Source organism: Danaus plexippus, chromosome Z (genome assembly GCF_018135715.1).
Source record: "Danaus plexippus chromosome Z, MEX_DaPlex, whole genome shotgun sequence".
Lineage (NCBI taxonomy): Eukaryota > Metazoa > Arthropoda > Insecta > Lepidoptera > Nymphalidae > Danaus > Danaus plexippus.
In genome coordinates, this window is record NC_083559.1 from 503862 (window position 1) to 530029 (window position 26168).

At 33.7% G+C, this 26168-nt stretch overlaps 1 protein-coding gene across 5 annotated transcripts in view; it reads right to left on the bottom strand.

The window, feature by feature from the left end:
* LOC116778133 (hepatic leukemia factor) overlaps positions 1-24763 on the bottom strand; it is a 63749-nt gene extending 38986 nt beyond the window's left edge. Inside the window, exon 1 of one of the 5 annotated variants that reach the window (XM_032672032.2) lies at positions 24511-24763. In XM_032672032.2, the coding sequence (XP_032527923.1) occupies positions 24511-24610 (100 nt within the window). In that variant the 5' untranslated portion in view covers positions 24611-24763. The remainder of the gene's footprint in view (positions 1-24510) is intronic. The other 4 variants (XM_032672030.2, XM_061526493.1, XM_032672031.2 and 1 more) reach the window with 4 other exon arrangements.
* Positions 24764-26168: the final 1405 nt, after the last annotated feature.

Consider the following 26168-nt stretch of genomic DNA (forward strand, 5'->3'; position numbering starts at 1 on the left):
GCTCTCGCTATTAATACACTGTCCCGTGACCGGGCGGGGGCTTCTCACAGTGCGCGTGATCGTGGAAATCGAAAACACGCGTCAGTTATGACTTAATGTGTCTCGACTAGACTTGCAGACTATTATGGTAGTCTACAGACGATTTCAGTAATCCCTACAAGGTAAATGGAGACGGTAGACTAGCCTAGAGCGAGTCTATGGTGTATCTGCTACGTGCATAACTATTCGTTTTTCTCTATTATTAGAATACCATAAATTTAAACGGCATTGAAATAACTAACGCTGTGAGATTACAAACGGAATTATTTGCGTTCGTTAAAGTATGTTTGTCACGCTTGGGAATAATGTATTTTACATATGAGAAATATTATAAAAATTAGTCAACAAGCAGATCGAAAGATACATTTATTCTTTTCTTTATAACTAACGTAAGAAATAATATTATGGAGCAATTAAAATAAATAGAGCACTTCTTCCAATAAACGTTTTAACAGAGAAAGTGCCTTCCAATTACTCGTTTAAGACAAAGCTTCGAGTATAACAAACGTCCGCGACAATCGACTGCTGTTATTAATATAACAAATATTTATTGGAATACTAAATAGGACTTAAACGGTTTCAGGGTATTATCAGTTTACGAAAATAGCCTTTAAGACAATAATAATAAACATCATTTACCAGTGAAAGCAATCAAGACACCTACGTGCATATAGTTTGTAGCCGTATACCGAACGAACCTCTAGAGAAGGTTGTACGCTAATTAGAATACGGAAAGGCTTTGAAGTAGCTTTTAACAATATCACGGAGCACTGGATGAACTAATTGTTCACTTGGCAGAATAACGTTTAACGATGTAGTCGAGATATATAGCAATTTACAGCAGAACTGCTGTATCGATTCCACCGAGCCCGGAGAAGTTATAAGTTTTTGCTGCGCTTGTTAACGCCTGATTGCAATAACAAGCGACCCTGACCCGAGGACCACGAATGTTGCTCGTCGTCGAATCGTTAAAGACCCCACCTGTGATGTATGATAATCGTATGCGGCCCAGAATCCCCTTTGATTAGTCAACAAGATTATTGGGCTGTATCCTTTGGTTCAAGCGTAGTTTTAGAGTTGTGTTTAAATGGAAATAGTCTCTGATACTTCATTACAAATTTTATACTTTATAAGTTTCTTAAAGAACAAAAACATGTTGTTCAAATCGGTTAGATCGGGAAAATATCACTATCTTTTCCTGCCTGAACTAAAATCAGATAAAAATATACTATATTAAGTGGATATGACGAAATCGTTGCAAGTATTGCTATGCTCCAACTTTATATAAAATGTACAATTTTAACGCCATAAGCTGTGTTTTATATAAAAAAAGTGCTAAAAATACACCCCTTCAAACATAAGGAATGTCTAAATAGCAAGGTAACACACGTGTCATCCACCGTCAATCCCCTTACCTGTGGACAAAAGAAAATAAAGATGTTAGTAAAAGTAATTGTAATATTACGAAATTAATATTAAAGCACCCTTGTACCAGCGCTGAACAAGTATGGTCACTGATTATGTTACGTATAACGGACTTCCAAAACTTGCAAGAACATTTCCGTTCCTGACCAGCTCGAGAACCAGTTCCAGGCTTTAAAAGTAATTGTAGCAAATCGTTTGCTCGGTTAACTTAACGTATTTTAAACTTTAAAAGTTTCGGACCGAGCAGCGTCTATTCATTTTTAATTCTAGCTTGCGTATTACCTTCGACCTTTGAGATTATGTTATTTGTTTTTTATTAAAAACGCTACGTTACTACGACTTAAAATTTAAAACATATTTTAACGTGTGTTACATTTAATTCTGAAGTATTATTTCATTAGTTTAAGTTGTTGATTGATTGAATATTTTTCTAGTCGTGAAATAGGAAATTGATTTTCAAACAGAAAGACAGAAATGTCTACGGTATCACCGCAAAGGGTCGTGACGAGGAACATTTGTCGTATAAAACCTATTCCGTTGCTGGGTAAAGTAATATGAAGCATGACCTACACACGAAACATCCCTGCGCAGCGTATCACGATTGCCGTTTGAGTACCTACCCGGGACCCTGTTATTGGAAAAACTGTATTATTTATTGCTTTGAGTATTACTTTTATATATAACTTACTTTAAACCAAATTTTCAAAGCTCTGACCGTGATAAGTTACATTACTCGTGTACACCCCAAACATAGCTATTAAATATTTTGTCATCACACCAAACGAAAATATATCAAAGAGCCTCATGCTGTGTATTCAATACACGAACCGAGGTAAATTATATTAAATCACCCCCCGACCGTGACATAACGCGATTCGCCAAACTCCTTAACAATATTCGGACGAGTTCCTCAGGACTGACAATTAGTGTCTTGTTAACTGAGAACACCCTGTACTAGAATGGGACCACTGCCAGAATTGTCTTGAACACCCTAACGGAGGCCGACAGAAAATAGGAAAAATAAAAAACTGTTCAGTATCGAATTACAAATAAAATCTACGTATATTATGTTGACACGAGTATTCTTAATAACTCCCACTGACAGTGATTATTTTGTATTACCACTTTTATAGAATTCTCAACTTTTATCCTATTCCTGTTACGTGTGGGACTCAAAATGAACTTTCCAACGCCTTCGTAGCGATCTAGAAAAATGTGTACAAATAAAAAGCTTTGGAAAATAGCTTGATGATTGGCGATGATATAGTTCATATATTCTATATATAAGTTATTTTAACGTTTATCATTTAATGGAAGAAGATTATTCAACATCAAATATAGAAATAGATCAAAGGTATCCCATCAGTATAATGAAGCAGTGATCGGAATTGACGTCTATTTCGGGGAATACAATTGACGTAACCCCTGTGTGTTCTCGATACCTGCCACCCCTTACTTGGCTCTTTTTGATGTAATTATTTGCGAAATAAGCGAGTCCACGATCGACAAACAAGCTGCATAACAAAATCGCTGATAGCGTACCTTGTTTGTCCAGTATTCAACGGAAATTTTTGAATATTCAACAAAAAGGTTTTATATAAGGACATCGAATGATAAAATGTTTTTGTATTAAAAGAAATCGAGCCAATATTGTTAATTTTATATAGTATGTTATGTACAATAAAAAGTGAAAGTACGCACAACAATGTAACGGGTAATATGTAACCTATTGTGATAGATCACGTCTTAAACTAATCACGGCGGTAATATTGAAGCCGTACGAAAATGTAGAACTAGGTTTCGCCAGTTAGCAGTTTAAGAAAATCGTGACAGTATATTTAATAAGATAATTGTGAATTTACTTAACAAAAGGATACATTGCGTGTTAAAAAATGACTTAGTGGACAAACATATTAAATGAATGGTCACGACATTAGTTGGTGCTATATTTTAAACAAGCTTATACCCGTGACTTCGTCTGCGTTGTATTAGAAATTACAGAGAGAAATCAATAATGTCCAGTAGTCACCTGGCAATGTCACCTACAAAGTCAATTGACTATAAACTAGAGGAAACATTACCCTTGTGAAGTACACGGAAACATAGGATAAATTATAGGCTGTATGTTATTGTAAAGCCTAGGTCACATCAGTGGAAATCGTCTACAACGTCGACGTCACTACATTCATACATCCTTAATGACAATGAAATATTACATTATCGAGTAAAAACCTGTAACAAGAAGGATTGTTGTATTAGCTATATTTATTTATCGAAATAAAAAGAACAGATTAATTCTGATCAAACTTCAAGAACATACGAAAATTCATTATAAGTAAGCGGAAATAGAAAATCGATAAAACGAGTAATTAAAACCTCAGGATAGTCATTGTGCTCCTTGAGGTTGTCTCGTGTAATTTTATGTAAGCAACGAAACACTATACGGATGATGTTTGTGGAAAAGAAAATGTGTTTTCCGCGCCGGACGAAAAATAGTGTTCACATAAATAGAGAATGTTCTTAGGTGTGATGAAAATTCATGTTTTATTATTAGTTCTTCCGTGTAATTATTTCAACATTAAGAAAAAAATTTAAAATTGGAAATTTAAATTTATATTACAAAATTTAAATTTGGAATGGAATTAAAATAATTCAACTGGTCTCTTCTTGAGGTGGCGGGTTCGAGTCCCGGCTCGTGTCGGTGAATTTTTATTTCATATATTCAATTCTACATATTTTTAATATAAGGTCTTTTGTTTTCTTACAAATATTTTATCCTAAAAAGACATTTCAATAATATAAAGAATTGATCTCAGTCTTAGATAATATAGAGTTGTATTTTATTGGGTCTTAATAGTTACATCTTGGTCAAATTAAATATTTGCGCACGAATTTTTATCGATGCTGTCTCTAGTCATATGATTTTAGAACGTCCAGATAAATGTAGATTTAATAAAAGTCTAGCTGCCCGGAATATTCTAGATTTAAAATAGTCGGGCAACCCATTTTTATATTTGTTACACGGTGATTGAATTAAGACGTTTTCTGCTTTAGGAACCGAATTTTAATCAGAAGCCAACTTATATACTACATCAGGATCACATAGGCTTTATGTAGATATTTTTATAGAGTTTTGGTGGAAGCACACAATGATTGTTTTGCTTTAAATATTGCTTAAGCCATCCTGATGTTAATGCGATGAAAACTTTGGAGTGAAAGTGATTAATTTGTAAAGCTGAGTTGATTAATAGATCGACATACATCGACGGATGTCCTCGAAGGTTGCGTGTTCGTGTTAACTACTATAACAATAAGATTTACTGTTAGGCCACTCGCATTATGTTTAGTTATTGATATGGAAAACTAATTGTTAGCAATGCTGTCCCATCCACTGACCGAACACTGTCATCTCCAACGCAATAAACAGGCATTCAATTGAATCAATGGGCGTGAATAGGACCAAGATCTTCCTGCACCGTGGACACGGCAGGTATGCAATTGGGTTAATGAATATCTGGATGCAGCACTTGGACACGTCACCACTCTGCCAATCACTCGCATCGCTGCAGCGGTTTGGCAACCTTGCCTGCTGTGCGCTTAAACTTAAAATCCCGACATAGACGAAAAATGTTCGTTACTTATATACATTTATGTCCATTAATCTACTCCATTGATATGACATTTATCTGAGGAATTTCTATGAACCATTACCAATCAATAATGCGTTTAAAATATATTTTAAGTGACTTTCATTGTATAAATAATTCGATAAACGTGAAACAAAAACCAATGTAAAACATTTTTAGAAAGGTTTGCAGAAACTAATAACAGCAGTGACGTGTCGTTAGTTTATTGTAAAAGAGCCGGTCGCAAATAACTGTTAACAAAAGTAAGATGGATTGTAAGACGTGAAGGATCGGTATGCATATAACATGAATTAGAGGTCATCTTTGACCGAGCTGGAACCGAACGTTGGGAGTGCTCTGTAACAAAGCGGCGTGAACGGGTTCAAACTCGACAAATGGAGTCAGCACCACAAAGCATTAGGACTAAACCAGCCAGGGTTTCAGATAAAACTGAGCGAACCATTTCTATCGAATAACTGAGTTGCGCGAGAATTTAATTTGATTTACAGCGACGAACAAAATAGGTTATAGCTTACAAAATATCACGCTTCCAGCTATAATGGAAAACTATTTTTCATTTTCATTTAACTATTTGACGTTATTGTTCTGGAAAGCAATATTAATATTCCCCCGTGTCGACCGGCCCCGAATAAAAAATATAATATGTATTTCGTTAAATATTTTAAATGTCACAATCGAGTCGTTCCGTTCATTATTAACAATCTTAAAATATATATAAGTTTTAAAAATAAGTGCATGACAAAGAGCAGCTTCCACGTAGTAACGATGCCAAAAGAATCGTAGTGTGACCGACTAATGGGCGGCAAAGAGGACGCTCCCCGCTGACACTACTCCTCCGAGCGCTGAGGAACTCATGTACCAGTTCAACGGTCATTATAAATAGATGCATTATAGCCGAACTGCTTATCATATTCTTTATATAATCCAAGGTGGACGGCCAAGTTCGGCAAATCCTCGCCTTGATTACAACGTCAGCCTGAGCGTTATTTAAGAATAAAAATCACATAATCGTTGAAAAACAGCACATCACGTGGCAACATAAGTGTTTGACACTGTATATGCGTGTCGAAAAAATGTATTCCTTGGCAAATGGCAGCAAGGTGTTAAGGTCAGCTAAAATGAGTTGAGTTATGCCAGTTATACGAAACTATAAGTTTTAATGGCAGGCAAATACCGAGACGAATCTAACAAGTGAAATGCTATGAATAATTATAATAACAGACAGGTTTAGTAATAAGTTGGTAGTTGGGTTGTGCTAATGCTTCGTATGTATAAGATGTATATGAAGCAGGTATTTGGGTATATTCGAGCGATGCCACAGCCCGACCACCGATTGCGGGACCGCGTCGTGCTTAGACGTGAACGGAATCCACTAAACGAACACAAAAGACTATAACATAAAAATGCATAGCGTCATATAGAGAAAAATGAGCATCATACATCAAGGTGAAGTTACGGCTCTTGCATGGCCGTCGTGTTGATGGGGAGCTTCATATTCAAGTACGTTTAGGATACATGTCAGTCCGAGTGGTGATGATGTATTACATTGGACGAAGCTAACTGAGTTAGTTGCCAAGCTGATGTGGTCAACACTAACATATAGGTCATGTCACAATAAAACCGAGCGATAAACGAAACATCGTCCATCATGACATTGAAACAGTTAAGAGTAAATCAATAATTTGCTGAATCAAAATCTTTTTTTATTAAAATATCTGTATTTCTTTAATTCGATATCGACGAGTATACAATGGAATTCAGTATTCAGATAGCCGTTGGCTGTAACTGTATATTAATATCGATATATTGTTATATATAATATAGACGTAAGGTATCGATAGAGATAATTGTCAGTGCTTCACCACAGCGACGCACGGCGATGCACATATCACGCTAGTTGGCGGCTGACACGATATCTGAGCGATCCCGACAACCCAGCCAAGAGAATACCTCCACGAAATATTTACAACAAACGAAATCATCACTGTGGCAACCATCCATATTAATATAACAACTACCTAATACAATTCACTAATCAATTATTAGGATAACATTTGTATATGACTTAAATAAAACTCTGAGTGTCCCATTTACACCAAACTGACACTATCGCCTGTAACAGAGTAGACTTTTCTGTTGTATATCAAATGCCGCTGAAGATATTTACAAGGATAGATAAACTTTCAAGATAAACAACAAAGTCAAAAGAAAACCGAGATGATTTCACGTCATGTCATTATAAAATTTTATATCCGACACTAATGAAGCATCGATTTAAACAGGCTTTATATAAAAAATAATAAGCGCATCTAAATATATATTTAACCGATTCTTTGTACAAATAAAACAATTTCCCGATACAACATACTGGGTATTTGTCGTATAATCAGAGCATTAATTAATAACACCTTAATCGATATCCAGCGACCTAGAATTGACCACTTCGCAGAAAATACAATAGGAAAGTGTAGCGTCGAAAACATACAATATAAATGAAATTTGTTCAGCTGTCTGTTGTGAACACAAGTGTTTTATGAGAGCGGCATAATATTTGTACCATCAGGCATCAGGCGGATGCTCTGGTATAAAATCTGACACCGAATTGGGATGATAATAATCTCGACTTAATGAGATCTAACACTTTCGAGTTTTGTTCATTTAAATGAAACTAATATTTTTTTCGGATATACTACGCGGATTTTATTTTTATTTTTTTTTTGTTCAAACTACACACTCCCGACGTTTCGGTGACGGGCAGACGAGATGTGAATATCAATTTACTTTGTAGCACTATAGCAGCTTTGAAGTATTACCAGATAATAACGTTATATCAGCCGTCTAATAATAATTACATATGCATAAAGATAATATTAAAGTGTTACTACAGAACCAAGCCTCTCACAATCGGATTAAACCATTAGTGGGGATTAAAATTATTCGAGAAAATTACACTCACAATGGATATTATTTACAAATTGAAAAACCTAAACAAATATAATATATAAAAAACAAAACAATCATTAAAACCGGATACATATATTTTTTAAACTGGGTTATATTTGGATCAAGGACCATTAAAATTTGCGAATTCTGCAATTCGTGACATTTGATATAAAATAAAAACATATACGAAGTTGTTAAATAAATAAAACTGTTAATTTCCATGATAATAAGTGTTGTGTGTTACAAATGTTTAGCGTTGTAGCGCAAACCTGACAATTGAACGTGTACGTAGGCACTAAGAGGATCTCTGTACTGAGTTTGCACGAGTTTATTCCGTATGAGACGGTGCATGTGTTCTGGATTCACATTTTTTATTACGGCTCATAAATTCAGGCCGAGCCTTCAAAGGACACACCGGTACTTATTGTCCTTTTTAATATAAATACGTTGTATTTTTAAAAGGAACCTACACTAGGTGTTTCTATGGCATCAGTATCAAATTTCAACAATGCGAAGGCATCTCACTCTGAAAGGATGCGATAATATTCTTTAAAAAAATCCGTCTTGCACTACACATATGTTAAGACAGAATAATATTCCGTTTTCTTATTACTGTCTATATAAATAGTTTGTGCGAATTTTATGCAAGTGTCCGGTTAATGAACATTCGTCTCTTGACGAAAGACAACTTACTTGATAACTTTCTATCGTGAGCAATCAAAGTGTGAATTCGAAATAAACATACAAAATCAATTGAGCATTTATATTGTCTTTATGAATAAAGTATAAATATTGCGCTATTGTCAATGTGAATAGATTATTGACAAAGAATAATAGACATAGATTTGATAACAATAAGTAAAAGGTCGTTTGTATTTAAATTATTATTAGGCGGAAAAAAATTAATTCAAAAGAACTAGAGGTAAAAAATATTTCAAAGATAAAATCTTATCACGTTTTAAGTCAAATGTGACTCATTTTGATAATCAAAACGACATTTTTTAAACTAATCCTCCCAATATCACAGATGCGGGTTTGTGAGGATTTATGGACGTTTGTTGCCTTTACGCATAAATTACTGCGACGATTTTGATGTAACTTTACAGTAATATAGATAAGACATTAGAACAGGACATAGGCTATAGTCAATCCCGGAATTCTGTTTAGTTACTGCTGGATTAAGGATAACATATAAGGATAAAGTCTACGCGGACAAAATCTCAGTCGAAAATATCAATTATTAATAATGGTAAGTTTAAATAAACTCGTATGTCGGAAGCTATTTGACCTAACACGACACCTTGAATGTTTAATGTTATATCGAAAATATATAGTAGAAGATAATATATGTCGTCCATGTATATATAATTATCACTAAGCTAGCTGATAAACCGCTACTTTGTTGGTCTTACATATGTTAACAGATTTGTTATTCGTAAGAAAATATATCACCTTGTGTTGGTAAAAATTATCTTTCCTTGGGATTTAAATAATTTTATATTAAGTGACGATATCGCAATATCTTTTTTAGATAACGTCCATGTCTTAGAAATAGGACTAATAAGATTTTATTGATTTCTACGCAATAGGTGCACCATCAGGAGCGCAAGATTGTAGACCTCCATCTTCTAGTTTTTGTAGATAAAAAATAAGTATCTGATATAAAATATATAGTAATTATTCCTTATAAACCTAGTTTAGATATCACCAGATTATTCGATTCAGTATTAGTATTTAAAGTAAATGTTTGCTGTAAACGGACCGATTAAGAATTATCTTTTCGATAGTCACCCGGTAATCCTTATCACATATTATCGTACGGAATATTCTTTAGACAACACTGGAAGACTTACTTCTATAACATAAACACCGATCCTTAAAATACATGTTAATATATTATATTTTATTAATAATATTACAGAGATAAGCAACCTTAAACATCCGAGATAAACCTAAATAATTTAAAAGTACGAATATGGGTAGATATTGAAAATTCGAAGTCTGGGGAAGTTTACCCCCAAATTTATACTATTGAGGCACTGCCAGAAAACTACTGTCTGGCAAATAAATCTATCGTACGAGAAACGAAACGGCGGCATTATGAACTTTTAGAATTCTCAAGTACCAAAAAATAAACATTTAATTGACTAAGATACAAAGACGTTATGATTGCGTATTATTGGAAATCATTCAGTGTTGTAAGTTTTGTTCACAATCTGTGCAAGTTCTGGTGCATTCGTTCGGAAATTAGAAGCTGAATGCGTTGGGAAATAGTCACCAAAACTCATTAGACAGTGGTGATTGGAAAACTTATAGCGGAAATTTTTAACACGGAACGAGGATAAACTTTGCATAAATAGATTCCAGTAAAAAGTCAAGCGAAAAATTATATTTCTGTGCATAAAAAAATAACGTAACGTCTCAAATTTTACGTTTCTAAATAAATATAAAGTGATTTTGAAAGGAATTACAATCGCATGGTAGATTTTCAACTGTTGAACACTTTAATAAAAGACATCTCACCCCCCCTTGAACACGGCTATTGGAAAGCAATTAAGACATCGAGTAAAAATATAAAAAAAAAAAAACATTCGAATGTACGTCAGTTTAATTCTTATATAAAATAGCATTGAATTGAAACGTTGCTATTACAATAGATGTGTTTTATTAATGTACACAACATGGGAAAACGAGGAAGTAATCTTAGTTTATCCTGTCGGACCTTCCTGAATCCTTGTTAGTGCGTCATAAATGATGTAATATTGTTAGTTCATATACATTGTTACTTAGGACTTGACTAGCTTGTTTGAGCTTATGCTGGAAATTCTCATACACTTAATGACGACATTACTGAAGTCTGAATCGCCCCCGTTCTATGCCAGGAATAGTGCCAATGCATTTTATCCAGACTTAGATAAAGAAGGGAAAAATTCTTAAAATGTATGAACTTAAATGAAATTTTTAATTAAACAATAATATGGTATTAAAAATATAATTTTCTACGATTGGCATTGACCTATACAGTTTTGAAATACTTCGTTCCTACTCCTATTGTATATCGTTTCTTTATGAGAAGTTTTACCTAATGCAGGCAATTATTCGAATTAAAACTTCAAAAAGCACTTTTCCTGAACAGAATGCGTTTTATTTTAAGCATGGAAATTAACTAACGATTTTCTCAAAGAGAATTTTTAAACTACGTTAGCGATTTCTTCTAAGAGAATCGAATGACAACTCTCTGAACGATAGGAAAATTGATAGAGTATTCCGAAAGGTCTGTTGTATTTTTCGATGTTCTTTATGATACACGACAGCAACAGCAATGTCAGAATTTTTATTTAACTTTCCGCGAATAACTCACATATATGAACTGAAAGTTATAGACGGTTCGTTGTTCGGCCTTAATAATTTTCAGTTGAAGTTGCAGGAAATAGCTGGCTTTCTATAAAATAAAATTTCTCACTTCGAAGCGTTAGCTGAACTTGGCCACGTTTATATCATGAGTCGAACGAGTAACTCATGAAACTGTATCTAATTAAACCAAACTTATTATTAAATATAATGTTTACATCAGATAGTTAAAAAAAATTTAACTTTAGTCAACTTTTCGAAATAAATTTCCACATATTTTTACTACATTTTTAATGAAACAAAAAGCGGTCACATTTAGTCCTTCGATGAATAATTGAAAACAACGAAAACATTTTCTCTTATAGAGTTAACATTGAATATTTCTGTATCATTGTTACAAACCAGAATTGAAAATATGAAAACATGATATTAATATATTTTAGTTTTGAAGCGGCTATTCCTGGAGAGTTCAAAGCGTGGGATGGGTGAAAGGTGAAAAGTCATCGCGTGGGCTCCGTCCTCGAGTTGTTACATCCCATTCCAAATATTATATAAACTATGATCTAACAATAACAACAGAATTCCCTTATGTTGATCCGATCAAATTCATCCCTACAATATTTGTATATCACCAGTATAAATTGAACTCAGTTAAATTTTCTTATAACGAATTTAACGATGGGACTCTTCTAAGATCACTTAATTTTATGTTTAGGTATTTGGAATAAAATATAAAGACGATAACGATCGACGTATGAGTGAAATGAAGGTCATCCGAGCAGTTCCAGCCTAATTAATATTCGCGGCACAGTTATCTCGGTTATCAGTGACCTCTAGCCGTTATCATCCCACAAGATGATATTGAATGTAGCAAACATGCGTTTGATTTATAGATATATTGATTTTAAGATAGTTTAACTTCAGTCTCTTCCTTATTACGGTCCAAAGTTTCGTTGTCATCACGACAGGAGTAAATCTAAGTAATCTTTCGCTTAGCTTTTCCTTAAGCATAAAAAAATGAATCTTCTCGTCTCTTTGAATCGAGTACAAAGAATGATAATGAACTATCAATTATCAAATAATACGGAAGAAAACATGACGAGTAAATGAAAAATACTATGAAATGTAAACTGAGCATGAGGAAGCATTGGCATGCGTGCTTCTGATTGTGATACAAATGAACATAGCCACTGATTGTTTTAAAACGTAAAATATGGTATCAGGATGATGTAGATTTTGATTTTAATACAATAGTTCTAAAATCTACAGAGTCAATGAATCGGAAAGGTAGGTTAAGGATGAATTTACAAGCGTCCTGAGCATAGGATGACGTCAAGTAACTGTGCAATTAATACAACTTACGCTTACAAAGGCTAACTGCTAAGCTGTACTTTTTAGCGACTAGTACCAATCATTCACTTATAACCGCCCGTTTCTATTTTCCACTTGCAATAAAAGTGCCTTTGATATGCTCAACGACCACTGGTTCACAAACTTTCAATTCATTTCAATGTTCTGAAGTGGATGAAAATTGATTCGGCCGTTTTGTTAACAGGAATCCGTGTCAATCTAACCGCGCCGCAAAAAAGACCTATTGCTTGTCTTTATTGTTTGTTTCTTAAATTTAAATAAGGCCATCTAAACAGAAAAAAACACCTTTTCATTAAATATGGCCAAGAAATAATGTGATGCTATAAAGCGTAAGTGCTGAAATTTATAATTTCATAAGAATACTATCATAGGATTCCTAATAAATAGCACATGTGTTGCAAAAATCTGCACACATAAAATTCTTTCCAGTGAAATAGAGCCTTTTGAGTGTGTTCGATAATCCGAACGGCATAAATTCTTTGAAGCCTTCCCTTCTATGAGCTCGGAGCATTTCAAAGAATCCTTTCTCTGTTATTCCGATTTTTAATAGCGGAATAATGGAATTACGCTTCCGTTTGTGGAGCTGAAGATATCTCTCCGTTTTAAATGGTTTTATAAAATTCCATTTTTCACCTATAGACTATCTCTAACAATAAGGCCACCCCATCTGGAACCATCTGATCCTACCCTCCATTAAAACCTTTCACGTCTATTAGTTTATTAAAGACAGCATCTGACAAACACAAAACGCGCTTTCATAATATCACATAAAAGAATGTTATAAGTTAGTCATATATGTAGCTAACCTATTTCCTTTGTACGACCACCACACATAACTGTCATCTTTAATAAAGGTGTTTTCACAACATAATTTTGAACTCAATAACCCTTGTTTTTAATATCATATTTAAAAAAAACCGATAGAAAAACTTCAGCTTCGTTATCTGACTGAAAATGCATAGAACCTTTTTTTGGTTTCCTTTTGTTTTTTTTTTAATTGAAAGTGAATATTAAAAGTGTAGGAGGTCCAATAAAGTAAGCTGAAAATCACAAACAAAGCGGTCTCTTTGACTTTTGGAAGCGATTTATTATAGGCAAATATTCATTTTGTCTTTCTAAAAATTTAATTTTCTTTGTCCTAATTCTACAATTTATATGCACACATTTTAACGGCTATCACTATTATTATATCCGTAAAGTTTATATATTTACCACAGACCGTAAAACGTATTTATTCACGAGACGTGTTTTCACGGAGTGTTAAAAAAAAAGGTTCAACAAAAATAAAACAGAACTCTCAAAGGAAGATAAACATTTAGCATTAAGATATTCACATTTTACTTTGTCTTTGGACCAAAAGTTTTCGTTTGTATGGATAAAAATAAATAACTAACTATCCAAAATATTCTTTAAGGCATATCATTGTTCCGTAACACATTTTCTACCTAATTAAGTGATGTATGTGATTTTAACTCAACTCGAGCATCCAGTGTGAACGTCGAGCCAATGTTAACGGACAGCTTGTAGGTGTCTTAAAAACTTTGACAATTTTAAAATTATATTATATGCCTCTAACATGAAATTAATATTTTTCGGATTACTACAGTATGCGAGAGACTGATCTCGTCTGCCCGTGATCATTGTTGCTGCAAATTAACCGAAACGTCGAGAGTATGTAGATTTAAAATAATAAAATACGCGTTGTACAATCCGAAAAATATTCGTTCTATTTAAATGAATACTCGCGAATGTCTTAGATATCATTATCCTTCTAATATATGTATTATACATATGTATTAACAAACTTCAAACGACTCGCAACTCATACGATTCAAATGTTAAACATAAAATGTCAAAAAAAACGTGAAATTCGATAAGTACTTATACAAATTGCTATATTAATATTTATGGAAATTAAATCTATTATTATGCACAAACAATGTAGCGTACAACGAAAGAAATTGCAATAAATTAGAATTCGCTAGTTAATTGCAGTTGAATATAAATTTTGATTTTGAATTGATAAATTTCTGAATGATGGGCTACAATTATCTTATTTAACTGATCTATATTGTATAATCAGTCGGGACAAAAAAATATTGTTTGCAAACAACGACGACTTGGTTGCAAACAGTCGGTGAAATCATATGTATTTAGTAGTATGTATTTGGTCCAAGAACGTTCGACTTAGGAATCATACAAAAATTTTCCGTGATAAAATTTTATATATACCTTCAATAAACACTATTATAATCTTTAATTTGCCTGATCTCAGATCTTTTATAAATAGCAAAACGCCTTACTACCTATTAAGGCCAATTAAGGTATTAATTTCTATCTATAAATAAAGGTATTTATAATTTAATCTCTCGGATTAATTTAACGATTGTTTTCTTTTGAGAATAAGCTAAAGAAAACACTACGCTATAATTACGCTACGCTACACTACGCTCGCACATAAACCCTGGCAGAAGTTATATGAGACTGTCATTAAATGGACGTAGAACAAATTTCCACATTCGATACAAAGATAATTTAAATTAAGAAAACACAATGTCGAACATTAAGATAATTGGATGTTCCTGCATAATATAATGCTATACTTCATCACCGATGCTTTTCATCAAATTGACTTCAGGTTTTTTAATGGAAGGACCGCATCAATCATGATTACTCGGAGCGTTAAACAAATTTTAAACATCAAGACTCCATCATCAATATTCGAAATTAATTTCACTCATTGATATAATGCATTATTTTAAAATGGCAGGTATATAACAAAAAAAAAATCTTTGCCTTTTCCTTTAATTATATTTATTTTTTGCAAAAATAACATACACATAAAGACTATGTTAACCTCCGGTGCACTTGAAGCCGGGATGATTTAATTCAATTAACTTTAAAACTGTTTTGATTAACCCTAACGCTGATTAGAGAGGAACGAGGTGGATCTCTAATGTAATGTTTGAAAATCACCAACAATGATTTTTAACTATGATGATGATTCTGACGCTATAATTAGTATTCAGGTGACTTGCGCACGATAATAAACTGCTGTAGAAAATGCTAGTCGTGATTCAGTTACATCGAGATCAGATACAAAGTTGCAGTCCATATATATTAAGGTAAACTTATTATGATCCGTACCGACGGCGGGTGTTAGTGAGGAGAGACGCTAAAAGTTCAACTGATATTAAATGATAAATACGTAATCATAAGGAGTGATGGTTTTTTTTCATCTCGTCTACCCGTGATCACGGTTGCTGCCAAGCACCCTAAACGTGGGGAGTGTGCAGTTGAAATAACAAAAAAAAGCGCTGTATATCCGGTAAAATATATTAGGTTTACTTAAATATGTACTCGCGAAAGTCTTCCTGTTAGATATATCATTACAGCGATTTATCTAATCAAATGATTCACATCCAACAAAATATTAACTCATTGAGAATCAGAATAAAAACACATGTATAAATATTTCAAAACCAAAGTAGTACTATATTTAAACAATTATCTGCGTTTTATATTTTGATTTACGGCGTAAAAGGTAATATTAATTTGTAATACCTCAAAGGCTCCCTGGAATTTAATTATAATGTAATCAGTGGAAATGTCTATTTTAAATTTGATATCAATATTAATATCTGTAAATGAATATATATTTTTAAATTACGGCTTCGAAAAATTAACAAGATTCTATCGATGTAACTTTTCCACTTTATATTTACCTAGGATTAAGTGATATTTAATTTCCTTTGAAACCTTCCAAGTGCGCTTTGATGGCGCTCTCGAGTGACAGATTTTGTTCCGAGGATACGACAACGCGATATCTCGGTACTTAAATACTATGGAAAATTTTCCTTCATTACGCGGCAATATTGAGATCGGTCCCTGAGTCACAAAGATTGAGATGATATGAGACGATGTACAAAACAATGAAAAGGGTGTGAAATAGATAGTCTCTAAACCATTAGTAATGTTAAGGTAATACTTCCTTTTATTGGAAAATCAATCAACCTTAACAATGGTGAGTTAAAGAAATAAAAGAAAATAAAGTCGGCGCCTTGAAAAAACTAACATGCTGGAAGGAATCTTTAAAAGAAAGATCTTAATAGGTGATAGATAAACTTTGAGCTTAATTCTCAACAAACCAATACTAAAATAACGGCTAAAAACATTTTTATTTATGAACAATTTTGTTAAATATTTATATTAAAAAAAACATACAAAGTGATTATATTTTATATATTAAAAAATCCTAGAATTATCGGGGAGGCTATTAACCTAATAGAACGCAGGATGTGATGAAAAATACATACATATGTATATATATATTGGCATGTTATCTGGTTACTGGGTTATCACATTTTTACATCAATGTCTTTTAACAAATACTAAATAATTAGAACTCATGTCCAAAACTGAGGTTTGTATTTCCTTTTAAAAACTACATATAAATTCAGAGTTTTCCGATCCTTTACTTCTTCAACAAAGACAACTTCCCATCAGTCAATCGATTCACCGTTCGAGTGCCGGGTCCATCGTTGCAGGGAGAGGAGCTTCAACAGTGCCTGGGACTTGCGACCCAGGTTTAGGTTAAGGGAAACCTATCTAACGCGCGTCCTCCACCGTCCACCTCCACCGTCCAAACTCCTCGCTCTACCTAACCAAATTTGAAACGAACCTACTAGGCCTGCCTAGGAAGTATGTTCTTTCAACACAAATTTATAACACCAAGTCGATAAAATCCTAACTACAACTGCACTTAAAGTTACTTTTCGATAAAAATATTTTTTCCGTAAATATAAATAATTTCTAGATTATCCAAGTTCGTTACTTGAGTAGTGTAAGGTAATTTTTTTATCAACCAGTGAAATCTGCTCTTTTCAGATTATTTAATCTCGCCGTCTTTTCAGTTCAATGATATGAAAAATTAAATATATTTTCTACAATTTTATTAATAAAATATCTACTTCATTGGAGATATAAAGTTTTGATCTCAGTGATTGAGGAAAGTTTACTGTTCATTTTAAAAACATTACTTATTTATTGACTGTGATTTCAAGTTTTCATGAGATGCTTTCAGATTATTACAGGTTGAAATTTTAAAATTTTATATAAATATTGTATCATTAATTCATAAAATCATATATATAATATTCATAAAATTCTATTAAATTTTATTATAAGTTACAATAATTTTATTTCTAAGAAAAACCGTATTATGAGGCCCTTTAATATTTCCAAGTAAATCCTCACACAAAGTATAATGAGATTAACTATTCCTAAGTTTTCAAATTAGCTAATCTTAAACATTAACGGAGTGAGATTTAAAACAACCGCTCAAAGCCGTCCTTCATCAAAGGCGGTGCCTCTTAACTCCATAAACAGTTTAAAATACATTATTCCTTTTGCTTAATCTTAATGAATCTTTCTACGGTGACTTTGAACCATTTCACTTCTATGCAAGAAAAATACATACTAATTGGGTCGTTGGCGTACTTGGTTCGATATAATGGGACAATTGGCCTAGCTGAAAAATATTGTGAAAAGAGCACAGAATGTAAAACGTCCGTGAGTCTGAAATACACAATACAATATTCATGTTTATTTATTGGAGTGCATTTTATCATTCACGGCGTCATTTGCTTGTTCTGAATGTCAACGCGGGAGACGGGGCGCGGGCGGGTTTGGTTGTGAAAATCGTTGCCGTTTGCTGTTAGGTTTTAAACGGAAAGACACCAAATAATATTCTATAGTGTTCACTAATTATTAAATAAAGTATAAGATAACGTCATGGTTATTATACGAGTTTAAATATCGCTTAATATTTTGATAGAGAATAATAAATAAACAGATCGAATAGATAACGTTAACAACGTCATTTTGAGAGTAATAAATTTCATACGTTACGCAATACCAAAGATCAAAGTTCAACATTTTGAGATCGTGATACCGATCAATCGGTTAAAAATATTCTGCTAATAATAAACTTATTATTACTTAAACAAAAAAACTATAGTAGAATAAATAACGCGCCTCCAGCAACAAAGGATTAAAGTTGTTTTGAAATCATCGTGAAAACATTTTTATTGCTAATAATCAATTCATTAAGTTAATTTTACATTTCACGCCAGCTTTTAATATTACATCGCAACCTTACAAGCTAAGATGTGACCTATGCATATGAGACGACATAATCATCTATAATCGAGTCCAAATTTGCATTACAAGATTCTCTTGAGTGTGGAACTGACTATCTGAATATTTAAAACCGTGACATTACATACATTTATTTAAAAAAATTGTATCACCAAAAGCTGTACATATTCGGCAAACGTCAAAACAATTTACAAAAGCAATAGTTGTTTGTCTGATGAATTAAGAATCACACGCACCCAATGAGAGCTCCGTCTCGATAAGGCGATCCTTGACCCTCGAAAATTGTCAACACACTAGCAGATGTTATATTATTGTCGTCAATTAAAGCGCTCGGACTCTATTGCTATATTAGAAAAATATATATTCTGTATTAAAATTGTTTTTCTATGATACGAATGATATATATTAATGAAACAAAACTATTTATTATAATATCAAACGCATAGATGCCCAGTCTTAAACTCCGTCCGTTTTTAAACCACCAGACATGTTTTCCTTAACGCGGGAATTTTATAAATAATGCCAATTATTATTAATGTTTAGGTATCCTATGTGGTAAATCTTCAAACATATTTATTTTAACCTATAAAAATACAGAACTCTTGACGTATTACGTCAATAATAATTAAATGTAAAGAGCGACCTCAAAGACGACCTTGATTTTTTTGTGACACGATTAAAAATAATCAATTACAAAGAAGTAAGTAATGTTGAGTTGAAGATCTTAGTTTATTTACTTTGATATCGAAACTGAAAATAGTGCTATGAACGTTATATCCGGCGCTCTTTTATATATTCGGGCGTTTCACGCAATATCCCGTGACGGTATCCCGATTGCTTTTAGAAAACCCGAGGGAGAACAGCGAAAACTCTGTACAAATATGTATGTAACAATTGCAATTTATAACTTATGCATTGCTAACTAGAATCGTGAATGTAGAGAGCCAGCGAAACTCAGGTGACACAAGTTTTGTCTTGATGACGACCTATCAATTTTTTAAGATCCTTAATGAGGAAAAAATATGTTTATCGAACATGAAGCACGTTTGTATCAATATTAACTATAATATAGCTATTAGTAGGTAAATTTACAAGCATTATTGAATTTTCAAATCACAATCACATAATCTAATGAATGCGTGAAAATTAACATCGGCGCAGGAAAAGGTCTTGTTTTCGACAGCCCGCCAAAAACTTGAAAGTTACATTTAATTTCATGTTTAGAAACAAATCTAAGAGCTCTGCCTCACGTGCTTACGAATTAGAGGTCAGAAAAAAATTAAAACCTCTTTGATATAGAGTTGTTAAAATAATCGTACATCTTGTAATAGCTCACGTAAATTCAGTATATTACAAAGGCCAGCCATAAGCTACCTTGCTAACAGTTCAACAAAGTTTAATTTATGGCACGTTTACTATTTTAGAAAAATTACAAAAATTAAATTTGTTTGATGATTATATTGAATAAAAAATAAATGATATTTTAAAAGTTATCAAAGTTCCACGTCGGGAAAAGATGGTTGCTAAAAGAATTAGGAACGGCGAAACTTTTAAGATGGGAGATACGGCATAAGGTTATATCAGATAAGAAATAAAGTTGCTGATTGAAAATTTGAATTAGTCGAAAGTTTAGAGTTGACTTTATATGTAGTTGACCATTTTCGTCCAGAAAACTTTCTGCTTTTTTTTTTAGGTTACTTTAATTTGATTTGTCGATGTCAATAGAACATAACTTATTTCATATATAAATATGACATCTGTATTTTTTTTTTGTTATTACCTTAAAGGTTACGTACCTTTGACATGAAATATAATTTATTTTTTATAAATAACCAAATATCACTAACATGTAACACGTCGCCTCGTTTTCTTTAATTTGAAAATTAAGCTGTGTACTCGTATTTGCATATTATATTCTCATAAAATCCACCATGCAGGACATAATGTTTTTTTGTATGTATTCGAAATGTTAAATAGATAGTATTTTTTGTTAAAGTCTTATTCACTCAACGTTTGTTCAAAAGGAAACGTTACTTTTGATTTGTTAATCTCACAATCCCTTGCTCTATTCAGGTGTCACTAACAATATTTCGCCAGTAGGTACATACTGTATTACATAATATGACGCTAAGTATGTGACACGACACCATCTGGGATCGTTTCACCGTCGGTCATTCCAATCAGCATTGTTGGTTACTTACCATTCCGACGACTTCACACCTACGAAATCGTTCAGAAATCTTGCGTTCATATATTTTCATGTATTCGATTTGAAATTCGCTTTTCAATTTATTCAATGTCGAATTACTGAAAGCTACTGTCATGTTACCTACAATTCAAACCATTAATAGTTCGAAATATAAATTTCAAACATGATTTTAGAACGGAGCATTTCAACGTCAAAGTGAAATTTCAATTGGTTTAATCTACATTTTATTTTAAAAGATAATTGTAATAGAAGAAAAAACATTCTTCCAATTAAATATTATTACCACAATACTCATATTTTGTAACGTGTTATAGAGTCTCTATATAGAATAGATAATTAAAATCTTTACATGTTATCTCAGTTGTGATAAATTATAGAAAAAATTCAAACAAGTGACAGCGCTTACATGAGTTGTGAATGATTTAAATGACCAATGAGAAGTGAAGCAATTTGACACTCTCAATGTCGGGATCGGATCAGCTCAGTTTGACTGAGAATGTTTATAAAAATATCTAGAGCTGGTTAGTGCTTTAAAAAACGACTAAATTTTGTAATCATGTCTACTTATCATACAACTGATAGCAACTTTGATACGCAGATAAATGTTGTTTGAGATTTTAAATTGGTTAGCTGATCGCTGATTAAAAAAATCACTACTGGGTTTATTGTCACATATATTCGATACAATTATTCGAATAAATTTTAAGCAAAGCAGTATCGACTATTATATATTCTATAATATTTTTTAAGAATTTACATATTCATATATGTATATACTTCCGCAATTCCCGCCATTCATACTATCAAATATCAAATGTCATTTTTAATGTGTGCCTCTCACTTAAATAAATTTAAATTTATAATATCATAGTGTTACTTTAAAAAATATAAAATTTCTTCTTTAGAATATTCATAAACTTCTTATTGATGGAAACATTTAATATTGGATCATACTGGTTAGGTCAGCTCGAAAAGAGAATTGTATTATCAAAAAAGGTGGTAATTCACCGAAATTTAAATTCCTGGAACCCTCGACTTATCTAACCTTATTTAAAGGGACGCCTAAATAGGACGCGATCAAAAATGCCGCAGGAATTGTTGACAGGTTGACTGTCACTATTTTATGTCAAAATCCATTTGATTAATTCGATTTTATTTTCAAACGTCCACCTAATAACACTTAAGCGGTACGTTAATATTATTCGTAATTTCGTCACGGCCTACGTTATTTATCCATTTGCATATTAATTTACGGAGATCACATTTGTATAATGTTACATGAAACAATGCTTTTGACGTGACCACGTAAATGGGCACTGAAATTAGGGCAATAGAGAGAATCTAGGTGTAGATTAAAAGTTATGTTTCTTTAGACATGCAGACGATTTTTAAATAACAGTGAATTACTCAAACATTACGAACATTTCAAGGCCCTCTCAGAACCGGACAGTTAAAAGCGGTAAGATTCGGACTGATTCGCAACGAATTACATCTAGTTTAAGCTAGAAAGGTGCTGGGAGTTATGGCTCCTAATAACTGAAAGGAACTTCTTCGCAACTACATCCGGCTTATTAATAACGTACCTTCAAATGCATTTAAAAGAACTATTCGTTTGATAAAAACAAACGTCAAGTACATATTGTGTTTCTTAAATAGTTGTAGTTTTTAACGTATCAAGGAACAAATTACAGAAGATTGTTATAACAAGACCTCTTTTTGTAAATATTTACTTGTGTGTAATTTTTTCCTTCCCCGATTTACGAACTCAATATATACAAACCATGTGACAAGGAAATTAATGTTATATAGTGTTATATACAGCCGCTGATAAGAAAGACACTGATAATTGTCTTGCGAATGATTCGCTTTGTATCGATAATGACTTACGACATTCCACTAATTGAGGTTATACGCAGTAACACATTTTTATTTCGGAGGTTAAAGTTCCTGGGATGATAATTTTTCAGCATTATTAAGGATATCTTAAGTATTCAATGTGAGGGTGAATTTGAAATGGCTCGAGGTGAATGCAAATGAAGTGACGTCTGTAATATAGCCTTAGTCAGAATGCTCGGGTTCGCTTTGAATAGCTATAATTGCAATCAATGGTTGGTGAAATCAAACGAAGGCTATATATAGTAACTAATTTGTAAGGTCATGTTCGAGACCAAAGTTACATTAATTATTACGGCCTATATAATATAGGAAGGCAGCAATTATTGCAACAGGGCTGTCAAATTTATGCCTAATAAATTTTAATGATAAAATATTATCGAATTATTAATAGGGACATGTTCAAATTACATCATTATATTGTGCTGAAATTGTTCCAAGCGGATGATATAACTAATTATAATAATTATCTTTAATTTTTTATATATCTTTTTTGGCTGGATAAGAATTATATGTTCTCGATATTGGGAGACTGAGCTGTTGTTTCGTATTCTCTGTTAATCTCTGCAGTCCTAGTGGTTGTGTGTTCCAAGTACATCCATGCTTGACATCGCAACGTTCGGTGCTTGTAGTTCCACCGATATGAAAAACTCGCCGTTCAGTTACTGCATTCACAATGGTTAATGTTTACGATGTTTTCCTCGGAATGTCAGAACCACATTGAAATATTCTAAGAGTAGCGGAAGCGGAGCTAAATATAACTATATTGGTGTCGGTTCGAAATTCTGAACTATTCCGAGGATTATTTACGAGCTCGTCCAGTTCGCCCGCGGCCAGCCAATATCTATTGTGACACCGCCGCTGGAGATGGCAGGGGCATCTATCCAAAAAGTGTGAATACATCGAAATATTTCTCGACTTCCGAATCCGATCGTGCTAGCATTACAGAGGTCATGCTAAAGACCGTTTACATTGAAGCCTACTACATTGTACGTTATTGGCTTCTGTTTATTTGGCGCGTCCTCATTCATGCGAAAAAATGGGAAGCTATCGAATTGAAGATGTAAGGTCACAGGGTATCGATCGGCAGCTGGGGACCGCACTGTCCGTACCACGGCGCCGACTCGCATCGTCTCCGCAGAATCATATATCACCACGTGCATGACATTATTCTAATAGGGAACCCCGAGCGCTGATACCGATAGATGTATCTAATCCATTCCAGTGGGGGTGAGCCGTGAGCCAGCCGGTCGATAGAATCCGCGACGTTCTACACTGCGGCAAAATGAAACGGGCCAAAGTTGAAGCGAGGCTCGAATGTAAGCGGGCGCATGAGCGGGCATACTGACCCAGTGCCCCCGTGCCGCACGATCTGCACGAGGGTTGTCGCGTGATGCAAGCCCAGCGCCAGCAGCCAGAAGTGCCCGGTCAGCGGCCCGCCACACTCGCAAGCTCGCTACACAGAACACTCACCGTTTCCGTTTATGAGGGGGTAATCGTCGTCGTGACGACCGATGTACGTCTTCAGTGGGGTGTCCGTGAGGGAGGGCGACGACCTGTCCCTGTCGCTCATAATAGTCACTTATAACACCGCTGCAGATACAATAACAACACGGGTCGGGGTGAAGCCGGCCCCGTTGCGCTGACGACCTCCGGCCCGCGCGAGCCGCGGTTGACAAATAACTGAATATACCGCGGCTCGTCTGAGCTCCGATCCCTCGCAACAACCCACTCGGCCTTCGCTCCTCGCGCGATCAATCCGCTCGCGCCGCCACTGCGCTGCCTCGCCAGCGCCATCTACACCACTAAACGTACAAGCTCATCCCGACAACAGGTGGCGCTTTGCCGCTACGCTTTAAACATTGGCTTTAAACATTGAATGGATTGTACTTTATTTTTTACACATTTTGTCTATATACTCCGGCAAGACCATATTTTAAAGCGTAAATTTAGGTATTAGATTTTTTTTTAGCTTATATAAAAGTGGCCTTCTGATGGCATCAAGTGTACTTTCCAGAAACACTACAATCAATATAAGTATCATCTCGTCTTCGTCTTCAAGAAACCCTTCATAAATTACGAGGTGGGGATATAGAAGTCAAATGAGTACTAATGTATACAAAATTTTGTGCTTCCAATACCCAATAGGTTACACGATTTGTGAATAATAATAATTTTTGTTTTGGGGTACCTTCTACCCATTTGCATTATATTTTCTTACTATTCTTTATTTACACAAACTCATATGATTTCTTTTACTAAGTCTAATAATGCAAACGTGACTAGCAACGTTTAGGTCTTTTGTTTTATAGCCTCGATAAATTTCTATCCTGTCATTTGATACGACGAATTTGTTTTCCAAATAAAACGAAATACAATTTTAAGTGAGCTTTTTATATGTAGCCATTCAGTCGATAATATTTCTGGTATCTGGATCCGGGTGTCGTTTACTTAAGTATTATTTTAAACGTATAGTTATATTTTCTCTGTTTGTGACGATGTTCTAATACCAAGATAACATTTTAGTAAGACAGATTGCTCGATAAACCTCTCCGCATTGCAGTACCTAGTCATTCCGGAGTCTAAGACTTGTTTTAATTAATAATGACTACGTCTTGTTTATAATATTATCAATGAACGTGGTGTCCGTGTATTATGTATATTGTTTTAATTAAGTTCCACTGACTTACAAGATACGAAGGTTTACGAGAAAGGTAAAAAAAAAATGGGACCTACCTACCCACATCTCCTTTGAATAAATTAATGCCTCGTAAAATTTCGCACATTCAATCAGTATTTACCACAAGATTTAATAGTCACACTACACACGGATCGTTTCCAGTTCTCATACAAACATCTGTGTTAGTAATGTATTTCGCGAAGATTTGTGAATAAAAAAACTGAATACGCTGCGTATGTAGTCGTGATTCACACTTATAGTAAGAGTAGATACTGAACGCAGAAGCTGTTCTCATTTGTACAACCATCGGCAATAGTACGGAGGGTTAGCGTTTATATGTAATATAATACTTTCGCTAATTAAATGATTATTGTCAATAAAGAGAAAAATTAATGTAGGATTCAGAGAAAAGTGAGCAGCTACGTTTATTATTGTCTTAATGCTTTGATTG